At 53.4% G+C, this 17,458-nt stretch overlaps 5 protein-coding genes across 5 annotated transcripts; 2 read left to right on the top strand and 3 right to left on the bottom strand.

The window, feature by feature from the left end:
- Window positions 1-2,662: 2,662 nt before the first annotated feature.
- Window positions 2,663-6,264, top strand: BDW74DRAFT_154484 (uncharacterized protein). Its single transcript, XM_073724690.1, has 2 exons — window positions 2,663-3,534; window positions 3,594-6,264. Exons 1-2 carry the CDS (start codon window positions 3,092-3,094, stop codon window positions 5,782-5,784), a joined length of 2,634 nt encoding a protein of 877 aa, XP_073583457.1. The 5' UTR covers window positions 2,663-3,091; the 3' UTR covers window positions 5,785-6,264.
- A 176-nt stretch (window positions 6,265-6,440) lies between these two features.
- BDW74DRAFT_154483 (IPI1/TEX10 family protein) lies at window positions 6,441-8,089 on the top strand. The gene is made up of 3 exons (XM_073724689.1): window positions 6,441-6,601; window positions 6,652-6,724; window positions 6,921-8,089. Exons 1-3 carry the CDS (start codon window positions 6,554-6,556, stop codon window positions 7,937-7,939), a joined length of 1,140 nt encoding a protein of 379 aa, XP_073583456.1. The 5' UTR covers window positions 6,441-6,553; the 3' UTR covers window positions 7,940-8,089.
- Window positions 8,090-8,354: 265 nt separating this feature from the next.
- On the bottom strand, window positions 8,355-10,225 carry BDW74DRAFT_168320 (nucleobase cation symporter-1 family protein; the record flags this gene model as incomplete). Its single annotated transcript, XM_073726805.1, has 4 exons — window positions 8,355-8,386; window positions 8,485-9,304; window positions 9,372-10,006; window positions 10,075-10,225. 4 exons carry the CDS (start codon window positions 10,223-10,225, stop codon window positions 8,355-8,357), a joined length of 1,638 nt encoding a protein of 545 aa, XP_073583455.1.
- A 348-nt stretch (window positions 10,226-10,573) lies between these two features.
- On the bottom strand, window positions 10,574-11,443 carry BDW74DRAFT_168319 (uncharacterized protein; the record flags this gene model as incomplete). Its single annotated transcript, XM_073726804.1, has 1 exon — window positions 10,574-11,443. One exon carries the CDS (start codon window positions 11,441-11,443, stop codon window positions 10,574-10,576), a length of 870 nt encoding a protein of 289 aa, XP_073583454.1.
- Window positions 11,444-12,228: 785 nt separating this feature from the next.
- On the bottom strand, window positions 12,229-15,613 carry BDW74DRAFT_185579 (putative G1/S-specific cyclin Pcl5). The gene is made up of 2 exons (XM_073731064.1): window positions 14,657-15,613; window positions 12,229-14,602 (listed from the first exon to the last, which is right to left on the bottom strand). Exons 1-2 carry the CDS (start codon window positions 15,081-15,083, stop codon window positions 12,957-12,959), a joined length of 2,073 nt encoding a protein of 690 aa, XP_073583453.1. The 5' UTR covers window positions 15,084-15,613; the 3' UTR covers window positions 12,229-12,956.
- Window positions 15,614-17,458: the final 1,845 nt, after the last annotated feature.

Genomic DNA, 17,458 nt, shown 5'->3' with positions numbered 1-17,458 from the left:
TGTTGACACTTGGGGTAGACAAGGCCTCAAAACGGACAGCTGCATTGTTCGCTGTCCTTCACTGCGCGTTGACCAAGGGGAATTACGCCGAGGTTCCCTATCAGCTTATCAGAGCCATGGTGGAAACCGTCATTGCAGCCGCGTGGGATAAGGTACAACAACCGACTCGCCCGACGAATGAACGTGTGTGTTTCTAGCGGTGGACCCTCACGGTTGTCTATTCTGCGGGGCCGTCAAGTTCCCAGCGTCTTTGATGTTGGAGACAAGAGTGGGCTTATCGAATTGTTCTTCGGAGGCTAACTTGTCCTGGATCGCAGTGCTTCGCTCGCGGCTCGCCACCAGGTTTGGGCTCATCAGGATAATCACAACAACGCCTCTAGCAAGGTCAGCACGGACAGTGTCCGACTCAGGTGCCTAGGTCCCTCTCGCATTTCAGTGGCTAGCCGGATGGGCCTAACGGCTTCCTGGACCAACCTTGCTTGACCTTGGCAATCTCATTCGCGCTCGCCCATTCGACCCATCCGGTTGCCACAGCAGGGGCCGTCAGCTTGGGGAAGTATGGGGAGGCTCTTCTTACGCGGTCTTGAATCAGCACCGGCTCGGTTTCCTTCTCGAGTAGGAGGGGAGGGTGAGATCACTTTCACGGACTTTCGAGCGATCGCCTCGTGCGACCGGAGTGAAAGAAGCCGATTCAACATTCTGAGTTTCAAGGGCACCGACAAGCAGAAGCAAAAAACACAGGAGGCTGGAACAAGGCCGGAATGCTGAAGTTGAGGTCATCAATCCACACCAAGCTGACAAGGGGCCCCGCGATCCACCGCGGCCTGTCTTCTTGATCTTGAGATGCGGATGGAGTTGGAACTTGGAGTGTGGAAGGTCGCTCCTGCCTGAAACAAACTGACAAAACCATCATTACCGCCCTCGGGTACCGCCTCGTACGAGCTTCGGGTAAGATAGGAACCGACATCATCACTCCATTCCAAAACCAATCTTTAGCCAGCCTCCTCGTGTGTCTTTAGCACAAAGAGACGTTTTTTGAAACCATGGTTCGGCAATAATGAGACTCAGAGAGCAGCGATCACCCCGTCTGCGCGACACCGTTGTCGTTGTCGATTCGTCCGTGGCCGGCTCAGCCCGACGTTGAGACACTGGGATGCCGGAGGCTTCGGGCATCAAACCTCCTGTTCATCTCGGCATCACTCCGGACCAGCCGGACTGCCCGATGTCGTCCGCCCCGCTGCGAGGCCTCTCAGCCATGTGGACTCCATGGCTGTCCTATATCGGGAGAGAGCTTAACTCCGGAAGACTGTCATCGGCTTGCCTAGCTCTATCTTGTTGTCGACGTCCGATATGCTCGTGCTCCAAGTTTCACCCATATTGCCGGCTTGTCTAGACCTACGGCGCACACCCTCCCAAGGGAAATGCGTGCACTAATATGGGTCGGAGCCAATGGTAGGCAGCACGGCAAAATTGCGGCTATTTGGCCCAAGCATTGACGGCTGAGGGCTCAATCACATTCACACGAGTCAATAGGCAGGTGTCAGTGCGCTAACCTGAATCTCCGTAGTCTATAGCAGTCGGCATGAACAGAGGCTTGGTTTGGTTCTGGTCGCGCTAAGGGCAGTGATTTGCTTTTGCACAGAGCAGTGCCATTGGTGGGCTTTTTCCCGTTGCACCCCCGCTAGCAGGGGTCGGCGCTGGTACTTTGTCGGGTACTTTGGTCTCAGACTAGCAGGCTGCAGGCTGCAGCAGACTGAAATGCTCGTATACGAAGCAGTAGCAGGCTAGTAGCACAAACTTGCGGAGTAATGATCCGGGACTCAAGCATCTGCTGAGCTCAACATGACCTATCATTTGACTATATGCAGACTATAATTGGAGACGCCGGCAAAGGTATATTAAGCTCGAATAAAAGTGGAATCCAAATCTACTGCCTTGCTCCAGTCCTCCCCGCCGCATGAAACCTTGCGTCTCCCCGGCTGCTCTGCTGTATCGGTATTACGATTACTTCCTCTCCTAGAGTGAGTTCATCGCTTTGAGGTCTTCACAAAGAACGGTGAACGTACTCTTTAAAGATTTCTTGTTTAATATATTAAGGACAGAGTTAAGCGTCTAGCGCAGCGTCTAGCTCCAGGTCGGTGCGGCACTGACGAATTTCGTCTTCTTACGGCGGGAAAGCAAAAAAAAAGACCGTCTGGACAAGAGAAGAATCCGGAGGCCATGCAGGCCGCTGCTAGTACTGACATGGGTCGTTTTCATTATTTTAGCTATTACCTGAATCCATAATTCATCTGTTTATCATCTGAATGTGATCCTCTCTTTGGCTGGTCAACCACTGCATCATCCATCTAATTCTCATTCCTCCAACTACTTGCCAAAATCCCTTCATCCCCCGTACAGTAGTATAGACTACCCCTCTCTTCTTGCCCCCCTCTCTATCGGTTCGCGAATCGCGATCAATTGATTCAAATACATCGCAATCCCAATGCGCTCCGTCTGTATCGGCCGGAGCCTTTTTTGCTGTCCCAGCACGAAGTCATAGCTCGAGCTCAATCAAACTGCCCCCACCTACAAAAGAATAAAAAGAAAAGGCAAGAGACTCAGAGCGACTGCCGAGATACATATACGAAAAAAAATAATCATATCATCATCGATTGCGAGCAAAGCCGGGGTGTGCATCCTTGCTTGCCATTCGGTCAGGATTAATCATTAATCATCGTGATCTCAGACCCGATCCTAGCTTCCGCGCCTGCTGCACCTGCTGCACCTTCTTCGCTTCTTCCCTGCACCTCGCCTCGACCTTGCAACGCTTGGAGCCGGCCTTCTGGTCGTCAACGGCGGGTAAGCTGAATTTCTTCCTCTCCAGACCTTCGCTGCCAGGCTGACTGTCCTCCGCGAAGGGGCCAATTACTGCTCTTCCATTCCCCCTCCATTCCTTCCATCTTGCCTTCTCGTCGCTCTTATCTACGTCTCTCCCCTTCCCTGCCGTATCTATCTCACTTCCTTTCCTGGCCTCTTTTCTTATCTATTATTTTCTTCTTCCTCGTGGCCTTCCAATTAGAGGGGCCCACGAGATTACCAGCCCACGATCATGTCTGGGTTGACTCTCGGGGGTGGTTCTGGCCGTGTGCGACCGACACAAGCCGCCGCCGCCGGTTTTCCCACCTCGCATGATTTCGCCGACTTCGATCGCTCGTCCGCCGCCCGCAATCCCAACCTGCCCTCTCACCACTTCGCTGCGCCCTCGCAGCTGTCTGACGACTTTTCGCTCGAGTCGCCCTCTGACTCGGCTCAAGGTCAAGACAACCTGCTCCAGGACTCTCTGTTTCCCGAATGGAAGGAAAATGCTCCTAGAGGGTTCGACAGCCCTGATGAGATGCAGAAGAGGGACCCATTAGCGACTCAAATATGGAAGCTGTACTCTAGGACGAAAGCTCAATTACCCAACCAGGAGCGCATGGAAAATTTGACCTGGAGAATGATGGCTCTTAGTTTGCGGCGCCAGGAGAAAGAGCGCGCCCAGCAGCAGGCTCGGTACGTCATCATTCCCGATCTGGTGTTTCTTTTCTTTTTCTTCTGCTAACCTTCTATAGTCTCTCCAGTAAAAATAGTCCTATTCCTGGTATGAGTGGCATTGCTCAGCTCCGTCTGTCCGATCGTTCCCTCAACACGCCCACCACGGCTGCGGATACGCTTTCAGATCCTATGAATCTCGACGACTTCATCATTCCATTCTCTCCTTCAGACCACCCATCCCCTACTACAACGAAGGCTTCCGAAGCCGTCACTGCCGGCATTCCTATCAAGGTTCGCAGGGACCAAGCGGCGTCCGAAGCCACTCCCGTACCTGCATCGTTCCCCCACCCGGCACAGGATCAGCGGAGGGAGAGTGAGTTTGGCTACGTGCCTCGCAGAGTCCGCAAGACGAGCATCGACGAGCGCCAGTTTTTCAACCTGCAGATTCCTTCCCGCAAGCGGCCGGCGGAGGCCTCGCCTCACGTACCTCCTGTGTCCACCAGCATGTTGGCTCATGATCCGGAGTTCTCGCATGCTGTGCCGGAGTACGCTTTGGATACTTCCTCTGGAATGGCCATGCAACATCAGATGAACGCTCAGCAGCTCGTCAATGCTCATAACCACACGTCTCCGGGCATGACCTTCGCGTTGGACACTTTCAACCTCGGCGAGGATCCCATTCTTCCCTCTGCAGGCCCGTATCAGCAGCAATTTACCTTCTCTCCCAGCGAGTCGCCAATGACTAGCAGCAACCCATTTGCGAATCTTTACGCTCAAACTCCGATTGCCTCTTCACTCAACTCAACTGACTTCTTTTCTCCCCCGCCTTCCGGTTATCAATCGACGGCGTCGACACCTCAGCCTACATACGACGGTGAACACTCGAAGTATTTTGACATGCCTGTGGACACTCGCTCGCAACGTAGGGTTATCCCCACCTATGTCACTCAGCGGTCGAACCTGTCCGCCTCTCTGCAACCCCGGTACATGTACAATCAGGGTGGTTCGACCCAAGATCTTTCGCAGCAGAATGCCCACATGGGCGCCCAGTCTTCCTCCATGCAATCTCCTGCCTTTTCCATTCCCCAGCATGTCGACCCAACTCAGGTGTTGAACCCCAATAATTTTAATGGCAATCACGCCGCTATGTTCAGTTTTGGCGCCGACTCTGACAACGAAGATGACGAGGGGACCCAATTCTCGAGCCGCGGTTTGGCAATGCCGGCCGAATTTGGCGATGAAACCATGGGTGATATGAATGGCAACATGGTGTGGGATGCGTCATACCCTGGCTCCTACCAGTCTCTGCCCGCTTTTGCTGCCCAGCACCGGAAGCACGTTACTATCGGATCGTCAGATATGATGGACACCCCTAGCGAGTGGAACCAGGGCGGAAGCCTAGGTAGGACTCATGGGTCGGCTGCGTCCGTCAGCGAGGTGCGCAATCGGGATCAGGATCCGCGACGCCAGAAGATTGCCCGTACCTCGTCTACCCCAAACACGGCTCAGCTGCTACGCCAGAGCATGGCTTCAGGCCCGTCCTCTCACACCTCCCCCAACACTCCGCCTGAATCTGGGTTGAACAGCGCTGCTCCATCTCGGCCCGCCAGTCCAGGTGGCACCAAACCCGGCGAGCAAAGTGGTCCTACCACTTGCACGAACTGCTTCACGCAGACTACACCGCTTTGGCGGCGTAACCCGGAAGGCCAGCCACTGTGCAACGCATGCGGCCTGTTCCTTAAACTGCATGGCGTGGTGCGTCCGTTGTCACTCAAGACGGATGTGATAAAAAAGCGCAACCGAAACAGTGCCAACAGCCTTGCGGTGGGTTCCTCGCGGGTGTCCAAGAAATCTGCCCGTAAGAACTCGGTTCAGCAGACTCCAACTGTGCCTACTTCTAGCCGGGCTCAAAGCAACACAGCGTCCGAGTCTCCTCCAGCAATGCCGGGTAGCTCCGGCCGAGGTTCTGGTGTCGTTCCCATTGCGGCTGCCCCGCCTAAGTCCAGCCCGGCAGCTACTACATCTCCCGGTGCAACTAGCAGTCGTGGAGCGGTTCAGGTCGCACCGAAACGTCAGCGCAGGCTGGAAAAGGCCTCTGACGTTGATATGGCTGAAAGCCCGACCAGTACCACCTCGTCCGGCGGGCGGTCGAAGGTTGTCCCGCTGGCACCGGCCATGCCTCCAGCGGCCGTCAACCCTGCCAACCACAGTATCGCTGCTGGACAGGGCGCGAGCCAGGAATGGGAGTGGTTGACAATGAGTTTGTAGACTTTGCGCTTTCAACTCGCTTGTTGATTTTCTTATTTGTGATGATATTTGATACGACATAGACCTGATGATCACACAGAGTCGGGATTCTCACTAGAGCAGGCGTTTGGTGATTGCGCGGGACTGAGCGTCAAAAAATGGCTTCACGACGCTGATTTAATGGTTACGAGTGATGCACTTTCGGTTCGGTTTTGTCTACCGTCTCGGTCTTCGTCTTCGGTCTTCATGGTCTTTTTACGTCTAATCTGGACTGACGATTCGAGATATGTATGTTTGTGAGGATCGTCATGTCCATGTTTGTGCTTGACTTGTGATTTTTGCTTGATATCACCGCGTCTGTCCGGTACCTGGCCTTGGTTTGTTCTGATGTTTCGTTTTTCGCTTTCTGTTTCCTATGTTTATTGTTGCATTCGAGGTCAGGCCGGGCAGAAGTGCGCATCTCTTTGCTTTAGTCTAATAGATTATGATTGCTACGTATGACTTTCTTCTCCTTTCGCCTAAATTTGAGTAATAGTGCCCTTCGAGTAGATTCCTCTGTAGAACTTCATCAGTGGAGCGCTGCCGGGGCTTGGCAAGTGACTCACGTGACGAATATAAAATTTCCGGCATCTCGACTTGAAGAAATCATCGACCATCAAACAACACAAGCAACTCACGTTGAACTGAGTAATCACTTTCAGACCCTTTAAATCGGTATATCTACGGCCAGACTTGTCGATTTTGTCAAACTTTCCCAGCGCGGGAACCAAAACCAGCCACCACAGACAAAATGGGCAACAGCGCCAAGAGAAAGAAGGAGAAGGCTAAAGACTTTGTTGTACGTCTTCTATCCCTACATACAAGAACACAAGCTAACATAAAACGCAGAAACCAAAATTGAAGGTCGGCAAGGCCAAGGCCAAGCCTGATAATTTCACAGATACGAGCTTCAAGTCGAAAGGTGTGCTTGCTCTTCCTTTCCTTGTCTCTGAGATGGTGGTTGAGGGACTGGCTGGGCTGGACAGCTAGCTAGCTTGCTTTGCAGACATGGCTGGAGTCAGCTATCTGCTGTCTAGCCAGCTGTAGCCCAGTCCCATCACCACCTCATCCTCCAGACATATCCAAAAACAATGGGAAACAGAAGCTAACCCCAGCAGCAATAACCCTAACCCAACAATCCCTCACGCTCTCCGCCCCCAGCACCTCAACCCAATTCACGCACCACCTATCATTACTCTCTTCAAAATCCGATTCCCAGCGGCGCGACTCCCTCGCGCACCTAACAACAACCCTAACATCGCAGCCCTCGCACCTCCCACCTCCGCAGCCCGTAAGCCTCATGCTCCCGTCCCTCCTCCCGCTCATCCTAGACTCGGCTGCAAGTGTACGCGGCAATCTACTCAAGTTCTTCCGCGCGCTGCCTGAGAACGATATCCGCGACCATGTCGGTACGCTGATGCCGTATATCCGCGCGGGCATGACGCATCTAGCCGCGGAGGTACGGGTGAGCTCGGTCGAGATCCTGGGGTGGCTTGTTTCTGTTGCGGGGGAGGAGGTCGTCTCTGTTGCGGGGGGGTGGGTCAAGACGCTGAATTGTTTTCTGTCTGTGCTGGGGTGGCATGTTGAGGCGAAGAGCAAGTGGACGAGTTTGGCGACGACAGGGTCGTCTGGGACGGTGACGCCCGCGCCGAAGTCGACTTCTACGGGGTCGAACTCGAATGGCGGGAAAGCTACGTATGGTAAAGCGGGCGCGAAGGGACGCCCGCAGGTACGGTTCCTCAGTGTTATGGCTGAGTTCCTGAATGCGGGGATTGGCGCTGCGCATTCGCCAAGTGCCATGGACACATCTTCCGACTCTGAGGGGGAGAATGCGTACATGAGCACCTTCCCCATTACGACGTTCTCCTCGCATCGCATTCCTAACTCGATTGCGTCGCCGTACCTGACGCTCAATCTGTTCGGAGCGCCGCGCGATGAGGAGGGAGAGATGTACGAGACGCGCGAGGACAGATGGCGGGTTTTTGTCTCCCGTGGCTTCGTGGGGGCTGTTGAGAATGGTCTTGAGGTTGCGAGAGGGGAGGGGGGTGAGACTGGACGGGCTTCTGCGCTTGTGGCTAAGGTGCTCAAGAATGCGAGGGGGGAGCTAGAGGGGGATGGGAGTGATGATGAGTTCTAGATGGGGCTATCATGCAGACTCGGTGGGAGATGCGGATGGTTTAAAAGCATAGGTGTCGTGTTGCTGGGCTCCTCAAGGCGTTTACGGTTGATTGAAAAGAGGACATGGCTTTGCTTGTCTGTACATACCATGCTAAATATATGACAAAACAGTCACTATGGTCAATTTCTGTGTAAATCACGTCTGGAGCAGAGCAGAAGAGATAGGCTGTCAGAAAACCTCATAGCTTCACTGATACACAGCCACGGCATCCGAGAGCTACTGTTGGTTTGTTCTAGGGGCAGCAAACTAAGCAATTGCGGGCACTTGAACTGGGCTGCCAACGATGATATTTTGCTGGTATCTTGCTGATATTTCGCACAAGCTGATATTCAGCCCTAAGTATCATATTCTATTCCCCAAGTCATATCTCATATCACATCTCATATATACAGTAAGCCCGAAGATCTATATACCATCAAGATAAAAACCACCTCAATAAACCGCAAACCCCTTCTCCTTCCCTACCCCGACCCCCCTATACCCCTCCGCCGGCCCAGTCTCACGCTCCTCACTCCCTCCCACTCCCATACTTCCCCCCTCAACCCCCTCAATCTCGCCCGCATCATAAACCTCATCAGCAAGCACAGCCCTAGCCACCAGCGCCTCCCTCACCGGAAACGCATAAGACAATCCAACATAGACCAAACTCGTCCCCACAAAGCCAAGCAGCCACCCAAACTGATACGGATGGATCCCAACCCCAACATCAATACCCGAGTTAACGCTATTCGCCAAACCCGGCAAACTAGGCACAACCCCAACAAGAAAACTCACAACAGCGCGCCAGTTCACAAGCCACCGATTGAAGCGGTAGATATCCGTGGTCGGCTGGTACAGCGCAACGGTATCGTACTTCCTCTTCTTAATGAGCCAGTAGTCCCACAGCATGATTGCGGCAATGGGACCAAGGAAAATCGCATACGCCGACATGAAGTTCAGGAAGTTGTTTGCGCTCTCCAATATCTTCCAGGGGACAAGGGCCCAGGAGATAACGCCGCAGATGATCTGGCCGCGGCGGAGGTCGATGTATTGCGGGAACAGAGCCATAAGGTCGTTTGCTGCGGAGATTGAGTTCGCGCTGATGTTTACGCCCAACGAGGCGAGGGCGAAGCTGAATGCGCCGAAGAAGCGTGCCGCGCGCGAGTTCCAGTGGCTGATTAGCTCGATGGGGTCCCAGGGAATCGAGGCGGTGTTGTAGCGCGACCAGCCTGCGGATGAGGCGGCGATGCCGATGAAGGAGATGAAGGTGAAGATTATGGGGAGGAGCGGGATGTACAGGAGCTGCCATTTTGCGGAGACGCGCGAGTAGCGAGAGAAGTCGCTCTGTGCAGCCATATATTAGCACTGACGGTATTCAATGCCAGGTAGGTATGTCAGGAGACGTCCGTACCTGGTTCACACTCAACGTCGCATAGTTCCCCAACACACTCGTCATACTAGCCAGCCAGACCCAACTATACTGGCTCCCCGAAACGGTAGGCCTCTGCTCAAACAGCGCACCACTCCCCTCGGCCACAAACGCCCAGATCAAAATGGCAATCCACGCCGCAGGAACAATGACACTCTTCGCCACAAAAAGCCAACGCACTTTATTCGGGTGTATGGATAGGAACGGAAACTGCACGATCCAGAAAACAAGGTACGCAATCATGGTATTCGTTTCAATCCCCTGGTTTTCAGGAATCGTATTGCGCATCGTCAAGAACGACGGCCAGATCGCGCCGATCATCGCCTTGACTGCATTTGCGCCATTGACGTTCTGGATCGCGAACCAGAAGATCGCTAGAATGACGCGCGAGATGATCGCAATGTACGAGCCCCAGAATCCCCAGCTTGCGCGCGCGATCACGGGGAAGGGGATGTGGTAGATTGAGCCGACGGCGCCGTTGGCGGCGATCACGAAGGAGATGATGAAGAAGGAAAGGGCGACGATGCCGAGGGATTCGCGCCATGAGAGGCCGACGGCTATGATGGAGGAGGCGAATTGCCAGGTTGCGGCGTTGAAGGCGTCGGAGATCCAGTAAGCTGGTGATTCACACTCATGTTAGTCCTTTCTTGAGAGTAAAGTGTAAGGTGGAGTGAGGGGTGGGTACAGATGAAACTGAGCGGACCCCAGAGGCGGGCGGCGCGGGGAACGGGGTCGAGATCGAGATTCGTCCAGCGGGCGTTGCCGGAGGCGAATGCAGACTGCGACTGCGAGACGTGGAGGTGAGGCCGGTGCAGGCGCAGTTTAGGGACCCTCATCTTGAAGAGCTGGTATAACGGCAGGTCAATCAATCGCAGCTGAAGTCACTGGGAGGAGATGATAATATGTATGTCACTGTGAGGAGATAAGCAGAGATAAGCGCAGATAGGAGCTCCAGATACGATAACTCCAAGACTGCGGCCATTGGACGCCTTATCTCTTATCCTGCAACAAAGGAATCGCTTGCTATAACTGTCTAGCATATACGTGACAGTGGTGTAAAAAAGGATCTCTTGGTCGCTAAGTTCTACCAATCTTCGTACCCCTTATCAAGCCACCTCTCGTCCGGACCACGCCCAGCCTCGACAGTAGCGTACCCAGCGGTCCAGCCCTTACGGAGTCCTCCGCTAATTCTCCCCCGGAAGCCTCACATCCTCCCACCCCCGTCCATCCCCAACACCAGGCAAGCTCCCCTTCCGCTGAATCCCCCTCCACTGATCCATATCAAACCACCCAATCTGCTGCAGTCCCCCAAACCCTCCAATCCAGTAAACCTGGGTAACAACCATCTTGGCCCAGAAGCTCGAATGCGGGGACCCCGGGCGGCCAGGCAGCCAGACCTTCGAGTCCGGATGAGCAGCAGTATAACACTCCTTCAGCGCCTTCTCCGTCTCCGCCGGCACCGGCGTCCCAAAGGGCTCAATGTAGCCAAACAGCGTAACGCGCGGCAGACCCGCCGGGCTAAGCGGGAAGCCCGGGAAAACCGGCGAGGTCTGGTTGAGATGGTCCCACCAGTCGATTGAGAGCGAGATGTTGGATCCGGCGGCCGTGTTACGGAAGGTTGTTGCCACGTGCAGGGCCAGGAAGGTTGGGTTGCCGTCTCCGCCGTTGCCGGACTCGGCGGGGAGTGCCTCGTCGCAGTCGGCGAAGTACTCCTTCAGACTGACCGAGTGGCCGGCGACGGTGTCGGGCGTACGGCTGTAAGGTGGTAGATGGCTGGGAAAGATTGTAGAAGCCACGCCTGATGTAGAGAGGGCTAGGAGGCGGCGGGCCATTAGAGTTGAGGTCCACCACGAGGGTGGGAGGAGTCCCTCTTCCTCAGAGTCAGAGTTCACGAGAATGGTATCGGTTGGGACATTTAGAGAGTCCTGAGATTCAGCCAGCAAGACTTGGGCGGGCTCTTCGCTGCTTAAACCTGACAAGGGACTCGCCAGTATGCCTTGGGACAGGAACCCCAGCAGGTAGAGGACGTAGGCCAGCTTCGCGACCGGAGCCATGTGTTGAACGTAAAGACCAAGCGAAGGAGCAGCACGGGAAGTACTGAGAAACAGAAGCTTCAAGCAGAAAGATTATGAGGGCGTTTCTCACACGTCTACGAAGAAAGGGAAGGCGGAAGGATAAAGGAAAATGAGGGGAAGCCAGTCCATCCGAAAAGACCCAGGTCATTCCCCTCTCTAGCGCCGTTATGGCCTGATTGATCTTATCTGATGGCGCTAGTCCTGAGATAGCTAGCCGGTCATATCTGTATCATGTGACTCTTGATTCTGTTTATATAATCCATAGCGCTGCCTTGCTGCCTTGCTGTTTATCTGCCTTACCAGACACCACATCTGCCTCAATCATCAGGCAGTACACCATCGCCACCTATCGGCATGACTCACCTATCTGGGCAATTTTCGTCTGATCTTCTGATGAAAGGGCTGGATATCTTCGGATGTCGGTTCGTCGTCCCAAGATTCGCAATCAGGCTATCTCGCTAATAAATCCTTGGGGAAGCTGGGCGCTGCGAAGTGAGTCATAGCCTCACAGGAGAGTTCACTTTCAGTCTCACGTTACCACGGTTGGAACTTGGAAGTGGGGAGAGGGAGGCATCACCTGAGCGAGAGGCTCTTGCACGGATTCTCTTTGATCTTGGACCGTCGCGGACGGTTTAGGCGTGCAGCGGGCTCAGCTGAGCTACGGTTCTTGGAAATGGTACGAAGTTCAGATTTTCTTCGTCCGAGCGCCAGAAGCCTTGCCTTGTCCAAGGTAGCTGTGTCAAGTAGACGGGGAGAATGAAATCTCTGCTTACTGTAAGATGCAAATGATGATCAAAGAACCTGTTGAACTATGGGCATTTAGTTCTCGGCGTATGTTTAAAGCACAGAAATAAAAGGAAGCAAATCAAAATCAAAACCCGTCAGACTCCGAGGGACCCCAGTAACTCCTCTGATTGCGATGCAACTAGCCCTTACTCCGTCGATGATGCAGTGGGGATCAGATACACCGCCGGTGAGAGATACTCCGAAGTAAGATCAGCTGCAGACGCTTGAATCAATCCATTCCGTTCCCCTCCCAAACACTCCGGTTCGTATGATAGAGCAGATCAAGCAAGTAGGTGACATCAAAGAAATGGCAAGGAAAGCATTAGTCCACTCCAACATACATCATACACCAGCGAGCTGGACCAAGCTCGCCGCATATAGGTCAATGTCAATATAGACTCCCATCGCCCATCGCCGAAGCCCAACAACGGTAGTAGGGTATATACAATGAGTAGAAAAAGGACGCTTTTTCCCGTTGCAAATAGGACCTCAGAAACAAGTTCACAGGAACTTTTCCGACCCTGGTCTCTTCCTTTACGCCGTTGAAGATGTTCAGAAAGAGCAACTCGATCGACGAGTTAGAAGCCGGTAGAAAATAGAAATTATGCAATAGCAGTGTTTGTTAATAGCAAGTTTTCTTTGTTACAGCAAAGAAACGGGCCATAGCGGAAAGAAATGAGAGTCTTCATGACAATACCTCAGTCCGTCAGTAGTCAACGCGCAAACTAGGGTGGAGCGCAATCTTTCTTGCTTCGCTACCACAGCAAGCACGCTTCATTCCAGCTGGACCGGACAAAGGAGCGCCGAGGCCAAGGGCGCTAAGCGATGGAAGAGAGGAAGGAGTGTTGGAAGGCTGCGACATACGGAGCAGTTCAGCCAGATTGCCATCCGGAAGTACTGTTCCTTCAGCAGAAGTGTCGGAGCGAATCAGGCTACGCACATGGTGCTGTAGCTGCAGGTCATCAGACCCGGTGCGACCACGCTTGCGGGTGAGTCGGCGTTGCCCTTGACCAGCAGACTTTTGACCTGATAGCTGACACAGGCTGTGAGCAGCTTCGTGAGTCGAAGTCACGTCCACCGGAGTTCCCATGGAGAAGCTAGCCATATCCGGGACTCGGCTGGAGCCCAGATAGCTCTCTGGTGAATTTGATCCGCTAAAGGTTATCTCATCGATCGGGGAGGCCATCGGTATGTGCTTCCGGCTTCCCTTGAATGAGTTGCCTGTGCAACGGAGGGTGGCCTGCATCGCGAGGCTAGGCAAAGTAGGCACAGAACCCGTAGACGCGCTGGAAAAGGAGGAGCGGGATGACTGAGAGGACAGGGTCGAAACATCCGAAACCATCGACTCTGGTGACGATGCAGAAGACGTCGAACGAGCGAGTGATGAACGACGCATGAAGGTAGGAAACCCTTCCAGAGCGCTGCTAGCCTTTGAGCACAGCGATGGGCGCTGGTCATACATTGACCGCGCCGTGCACATGCTCTGAGACATGGCAGCACACATTTGACGTCGATACGAGGGGCGGCAGCCAGCACTCGCAGCAGGAGTGGAGGCATCGCTCGTTTGAGGAGTCAACTGGGGCGTTGGCAATAGAGGGAGTCGAGGGAGCGTTGGTAGGGATGGAACAGTGCTGTCCGGTCGGTTCAGTTCCGGAATCTGAGAGATGGAAGGAAGCGAGGTAGGCTCGGCAGAGACCGAATGGTAGATCGGTGGCCGCGCACAAGCGCTGCGAGGCGACGGGAAGTTTGATGCAAAGCCACCGTCGAATCTTTCCATGCTTGAAGGAGTCAAAGGCTCGTTGTCGATTTCATCCAACTCAGGTGTGAGTCTAGGAATGACAGTTCGCCATGACTGCCCATCGATAGAGAACATGTTACCCGCGCCCGGGGTGTACTTCAGGACGATATCCGTCCAGCGTTGGAAGGTAGCTTCGGTAATGTGAAGTTTCCAGTCAACAGCTTCCAGGAACATAAGCTCGTTCTGGTTGATTTCTAGCGTGTTGAGACCAGAGATCTTGCTCCAGGCACGAGCGGAGTAGTTCCGGTCCTGAAGATATTTTGACGCGAGGATCAAAGCCGCTAAGAACATACGGCGGCCACACTGCATAGCCCGGCAGACTGACTTCGTCCGCGACTGATCCTGCGCCTGTTCTGGGCTAGGCACGTGCGACTTGATCTTGATCAAGTAGTAGAGGGCTACCTGCAACGTGCTGTAGCTCGTCCGCGACCGACGAAGCGTTTCTTGGATAAAAGTGCGAAGGGGCAAGACACCCTTGCATCCTGTAGCAGAATCGCTTCGAAGCGATACCGCGGATAAAGGCCAAATAGTTTCGACGATCATTGACGCAGTGTCTTGTGTATAAAGCTTAGCACATCTCCTTTGAATATCATACTTATCTCACTCACCGACAAGATTGTCGACAAAGTTGACCTTCCGCTCGGACTGCCGAAGAAGACAGGGCGGAGGGCGCGCGCCTGATGCGCCGGAAGACTGCAAGCCACTGTTGGTACGTCGGGGATGTTTACGCAACTCCGGCGGGACAGCGACATCGGCAGCTGTTGGAGCAGTGCCCCTGAAACAACCACGCACACCGCCGATGGCACCTAGTCTCCCCCCGGCATGGTATTCACCTTCATTCTCCCAGATCACATCGACAGAGCTTGTGGATGACGAGAGGGAGCTTTGGCTGGATACCGCATCTAAGGAGAAAACCGAGGAGGAAGAGGAGGATGCCGACGATGAGATCGACGAGGCATACGGGTGCGCAGATGGCGCCTTGTATTGTATGCTTTGGTTTGAGGTGCTCAAACCTAACACGTCAATCCCGTTCATATCCGTTGTTATATAGTCTCACGACTCAATACCTCTCAAAAAACAAGTATTATCGTTTGGCCTAGTATCAAAAGTCGAATATTATAGCGACGTGGCGACGTTATTGTAAACCGTGAGTTTGTCAAAAATACCGTTGTGCAAGTAACCGTAAACGAGAAGCGATAAGACAAAAAACCGTCTTGAGTTCGCAGGCGACGGCGAGCCTAAGAGCGAAAATACTCCAGTTTGTAGTGAAGTATCAAGGTGAAGAGGTTAGGGCGTTGGATGTGTCGTTACCCAACAAGGTAGGAGCGGGTTAGGTAGGTATGTATAGGTCGTAGGAGAACGTGGCAAGGAGCGGAAGAGGAGTCACCGTCTAGTGTTCCGATCACGTATTGTAGAGTCCAAGAAGATCAGGCCGGATATCGTGAGGTAGCAAAGAGGCACGTTGATAGAAGCTAACGTGACTCTTCTCTTTCAGGACAAAAGTTGTATGCGATATGACTCAGTAAGAGACAGCAACCATGTCAGAGGAGCCTCGGTGATCTTGGGGAATGGATTCGACAATAGAGGTGACCGGAACAACAGACGAAACAGCAGGGTACATTTTGGAAGGCGAAATATGATGTTATAGAGGGCCGATAGAACGGCGGACCGGAGGCAAGCAGGCAGGTACGGCGCGCTTGTCCAGGCAGTCAGCTGTTGTATCGGGAGGCAAACACGAGATCAAACGACGAGGAACAAGGTCGTTATGAGGCTCGAAATAGGCTGATGTGAGAGAAGAAAAGCTAGTCAGCAAGCGCTTCTCTGAATTTATGGATCCTTTGCCGCCTGGTTATGACTCCCACTCGAAAGGCGAACGGAGAGAAACCAAGGGTCCGCCGTCTGGTGACTATATGGGGAGAGGGCGGCGGAGTCCAAGCCAAATGACTAACGTTGGGTCCAGTAAAACCGATAAGAGGACGATGCCGGGTCAGGCAGCGACAGGAGAAGCAGTAGGGGGTGGCACTGAGGGAAAAGGCACAAGGGACGAGGAATTACTTTGCAAGAGTCACTCACCGTGACCAGTGGCGAGAGTGGCGGAACTGAGGAAGAGAGCGGATGCAGGGACCACCGAAGGCAAAAAACGAGCAACAGAAAGAGCAAGACCGAGCAAGAGCACTAAACAGACGCCAGGAGAATAACCATCGAGAATATAATCAGAAAAAGAGGATATAAACAGAGGGAAGAAGATAGAGGTAGATAGATAGGGAGTTGAAGGGCAGAAGAGTCACCCTGGGGGGGAAGAGAAGAGGAAGAGGGATCGGGAGAGGCCAGTCAGGTCGAGTGTCGGAAAAGCAGACGGGAGCGGATAGCGATGACTCTTTCGTTCTCTGTCCCCGGCGATAGCAGCACAACACAGCCTTGGACCTCTATATTTGTTCTTCTTAATATCGCTCCCACCCTTCCAGAGTATGCTAACACACTCTGTGGTTCCTTTTCTCTCTACTGGATTACTGCTCACCAGCCACGGCGCTTTTCATCATTTTGACTTTTCACGCAGATTTTAGAAATGACTAACAGATTCTTTACTGCTGCAGTCCAGGCCCGGAGTCTTTCTCGCGATAAAGAAAGCCACAATAGTACGGAGTACTTTTCACAATAGTACTTTGTAAGTATCGATGGATAGATTTACTGCCGTTGGAGTCGAGTCTCGGTCCGTCAGGCTGGATCGCACTACCCCAAACGTCATAGTATAGACTATAGAATTGGATCATAACCCAGTCCAAGTCCAACGCAACTCCGGGGTCGACTTGAAGTCCACTTGAACTTCAATCATGAAAGAGACTAGCAACGTAGCGCGATATCGGTTAGGTGGCAGCAGGCATGAACAAGATGTGCAGTTCCCAAGAGAGTAATGGGACTCCATCCGGACGCCCATCATTCGACGAAAGCAACGACGGCATGAACACCATGATGACCTGAAGCAGCGGGCCAGTTGGAATGGTCATTGGAGGCTGTGATGCGGAGGTTGACGGTGACGGCCCAAAGAAAATTCAGAGTGTCAGCCAACCACCACGTCTGCATTTCCAGCCACCTACCATAGTAACGCCACCCCTGGACATGTCAGTCCATCACCACACAACCCCAAGGCCAAGGCAGCACCAGGCAGATGGCTTTGCAGTCTCACAATACTCTATCCTACTGGAACTGAGGAGCTCACCGGAGAAGTGCCCGTGGCTGGACAGCAGAAAAGCCGGTCGTACGCAGCATCATGACAACTGGCTGTGGAACCAACCAGGCAGCATCATCCAGATGGCCAGCCTGCATCCAATCGAAGGTTCCAGGAGCTGATGCTTTGCAGGACGCTTGACCTGACTCAGATCTTGGTCTTCATCTGTCAAGTTGTAATCACG

Source organism: Aspergillus multicolor (genome assembly GCF_047715735.1).
Source record: "Aspergillus multicolor strain CBS 133.54 unplaced genomic scaffold BDW74scaffold_14, whole genome shotgun sequence".
Taxonomy (NCBI): domain Eukaryota; kingdom Fungi; phylum Ascomycota; class Eurotiomycetes; order Eurotiales; family Aspergillaceae; genus Aspergillus; species Aspergillus multicolor.
This window is presented reverse-complemented; position numbering and strand designations above follow the sequence as displayed.

Bases quoted from the DNA above. Each gene is read 5' to 3' on its own strand.
- BDW74DRAFT_154484 (XM_073724690.1), top strand. From the start codon at position 3,092: ATGTCTGGGTTGACTCTCGGGGGTGGTTCTGGCCGTGTGCGACCGACA. The intron at 3,535-3,593 runs GTACGTCATCAT...AACCTTCTATAG, and splicing joins CGCGCCCAGCAGCAGGCTCG to TCTCTCCAGTAAAAATAGTC.
- BDW74DRAFT_185579 (XM_073731064.1), bottom strand. From the start codon at position 15,083: ATGAACGGGATTGACGTGTTAGGTTTGAGCACCTCAAACCAAAGCATA. The intron at 14,603-14,656 runs GTGAGTGAGATA...TTTATACACAAG, and splicing joins CTTTGTCGACAATCTTGTCG to ACACTGCGTCAATGATCGTC.
- BDW74DRAFT_154483 (XM_073724689.1), top strand. From the start codon at position 6,554: ATGGGCAACAGCGCCAAGAGAAAGAAGGAGAAGGCTAAAGACTTTGTT. The intron at 6,602-6,651 runs GTACGTCTTCTA...CATAAAACGCAG, and splicing joins AGAAGGCTAAAGACTTTGTT to AAACCAAAATTGAAGGTCGG. The intron at 6,725-6,920 runs GTGTGCTTGCTC...TAACCCCAGCAG, and splicing joins TACGAGCTTCAAGTCGAAAG to CAATAACCCTAACCCAACAA.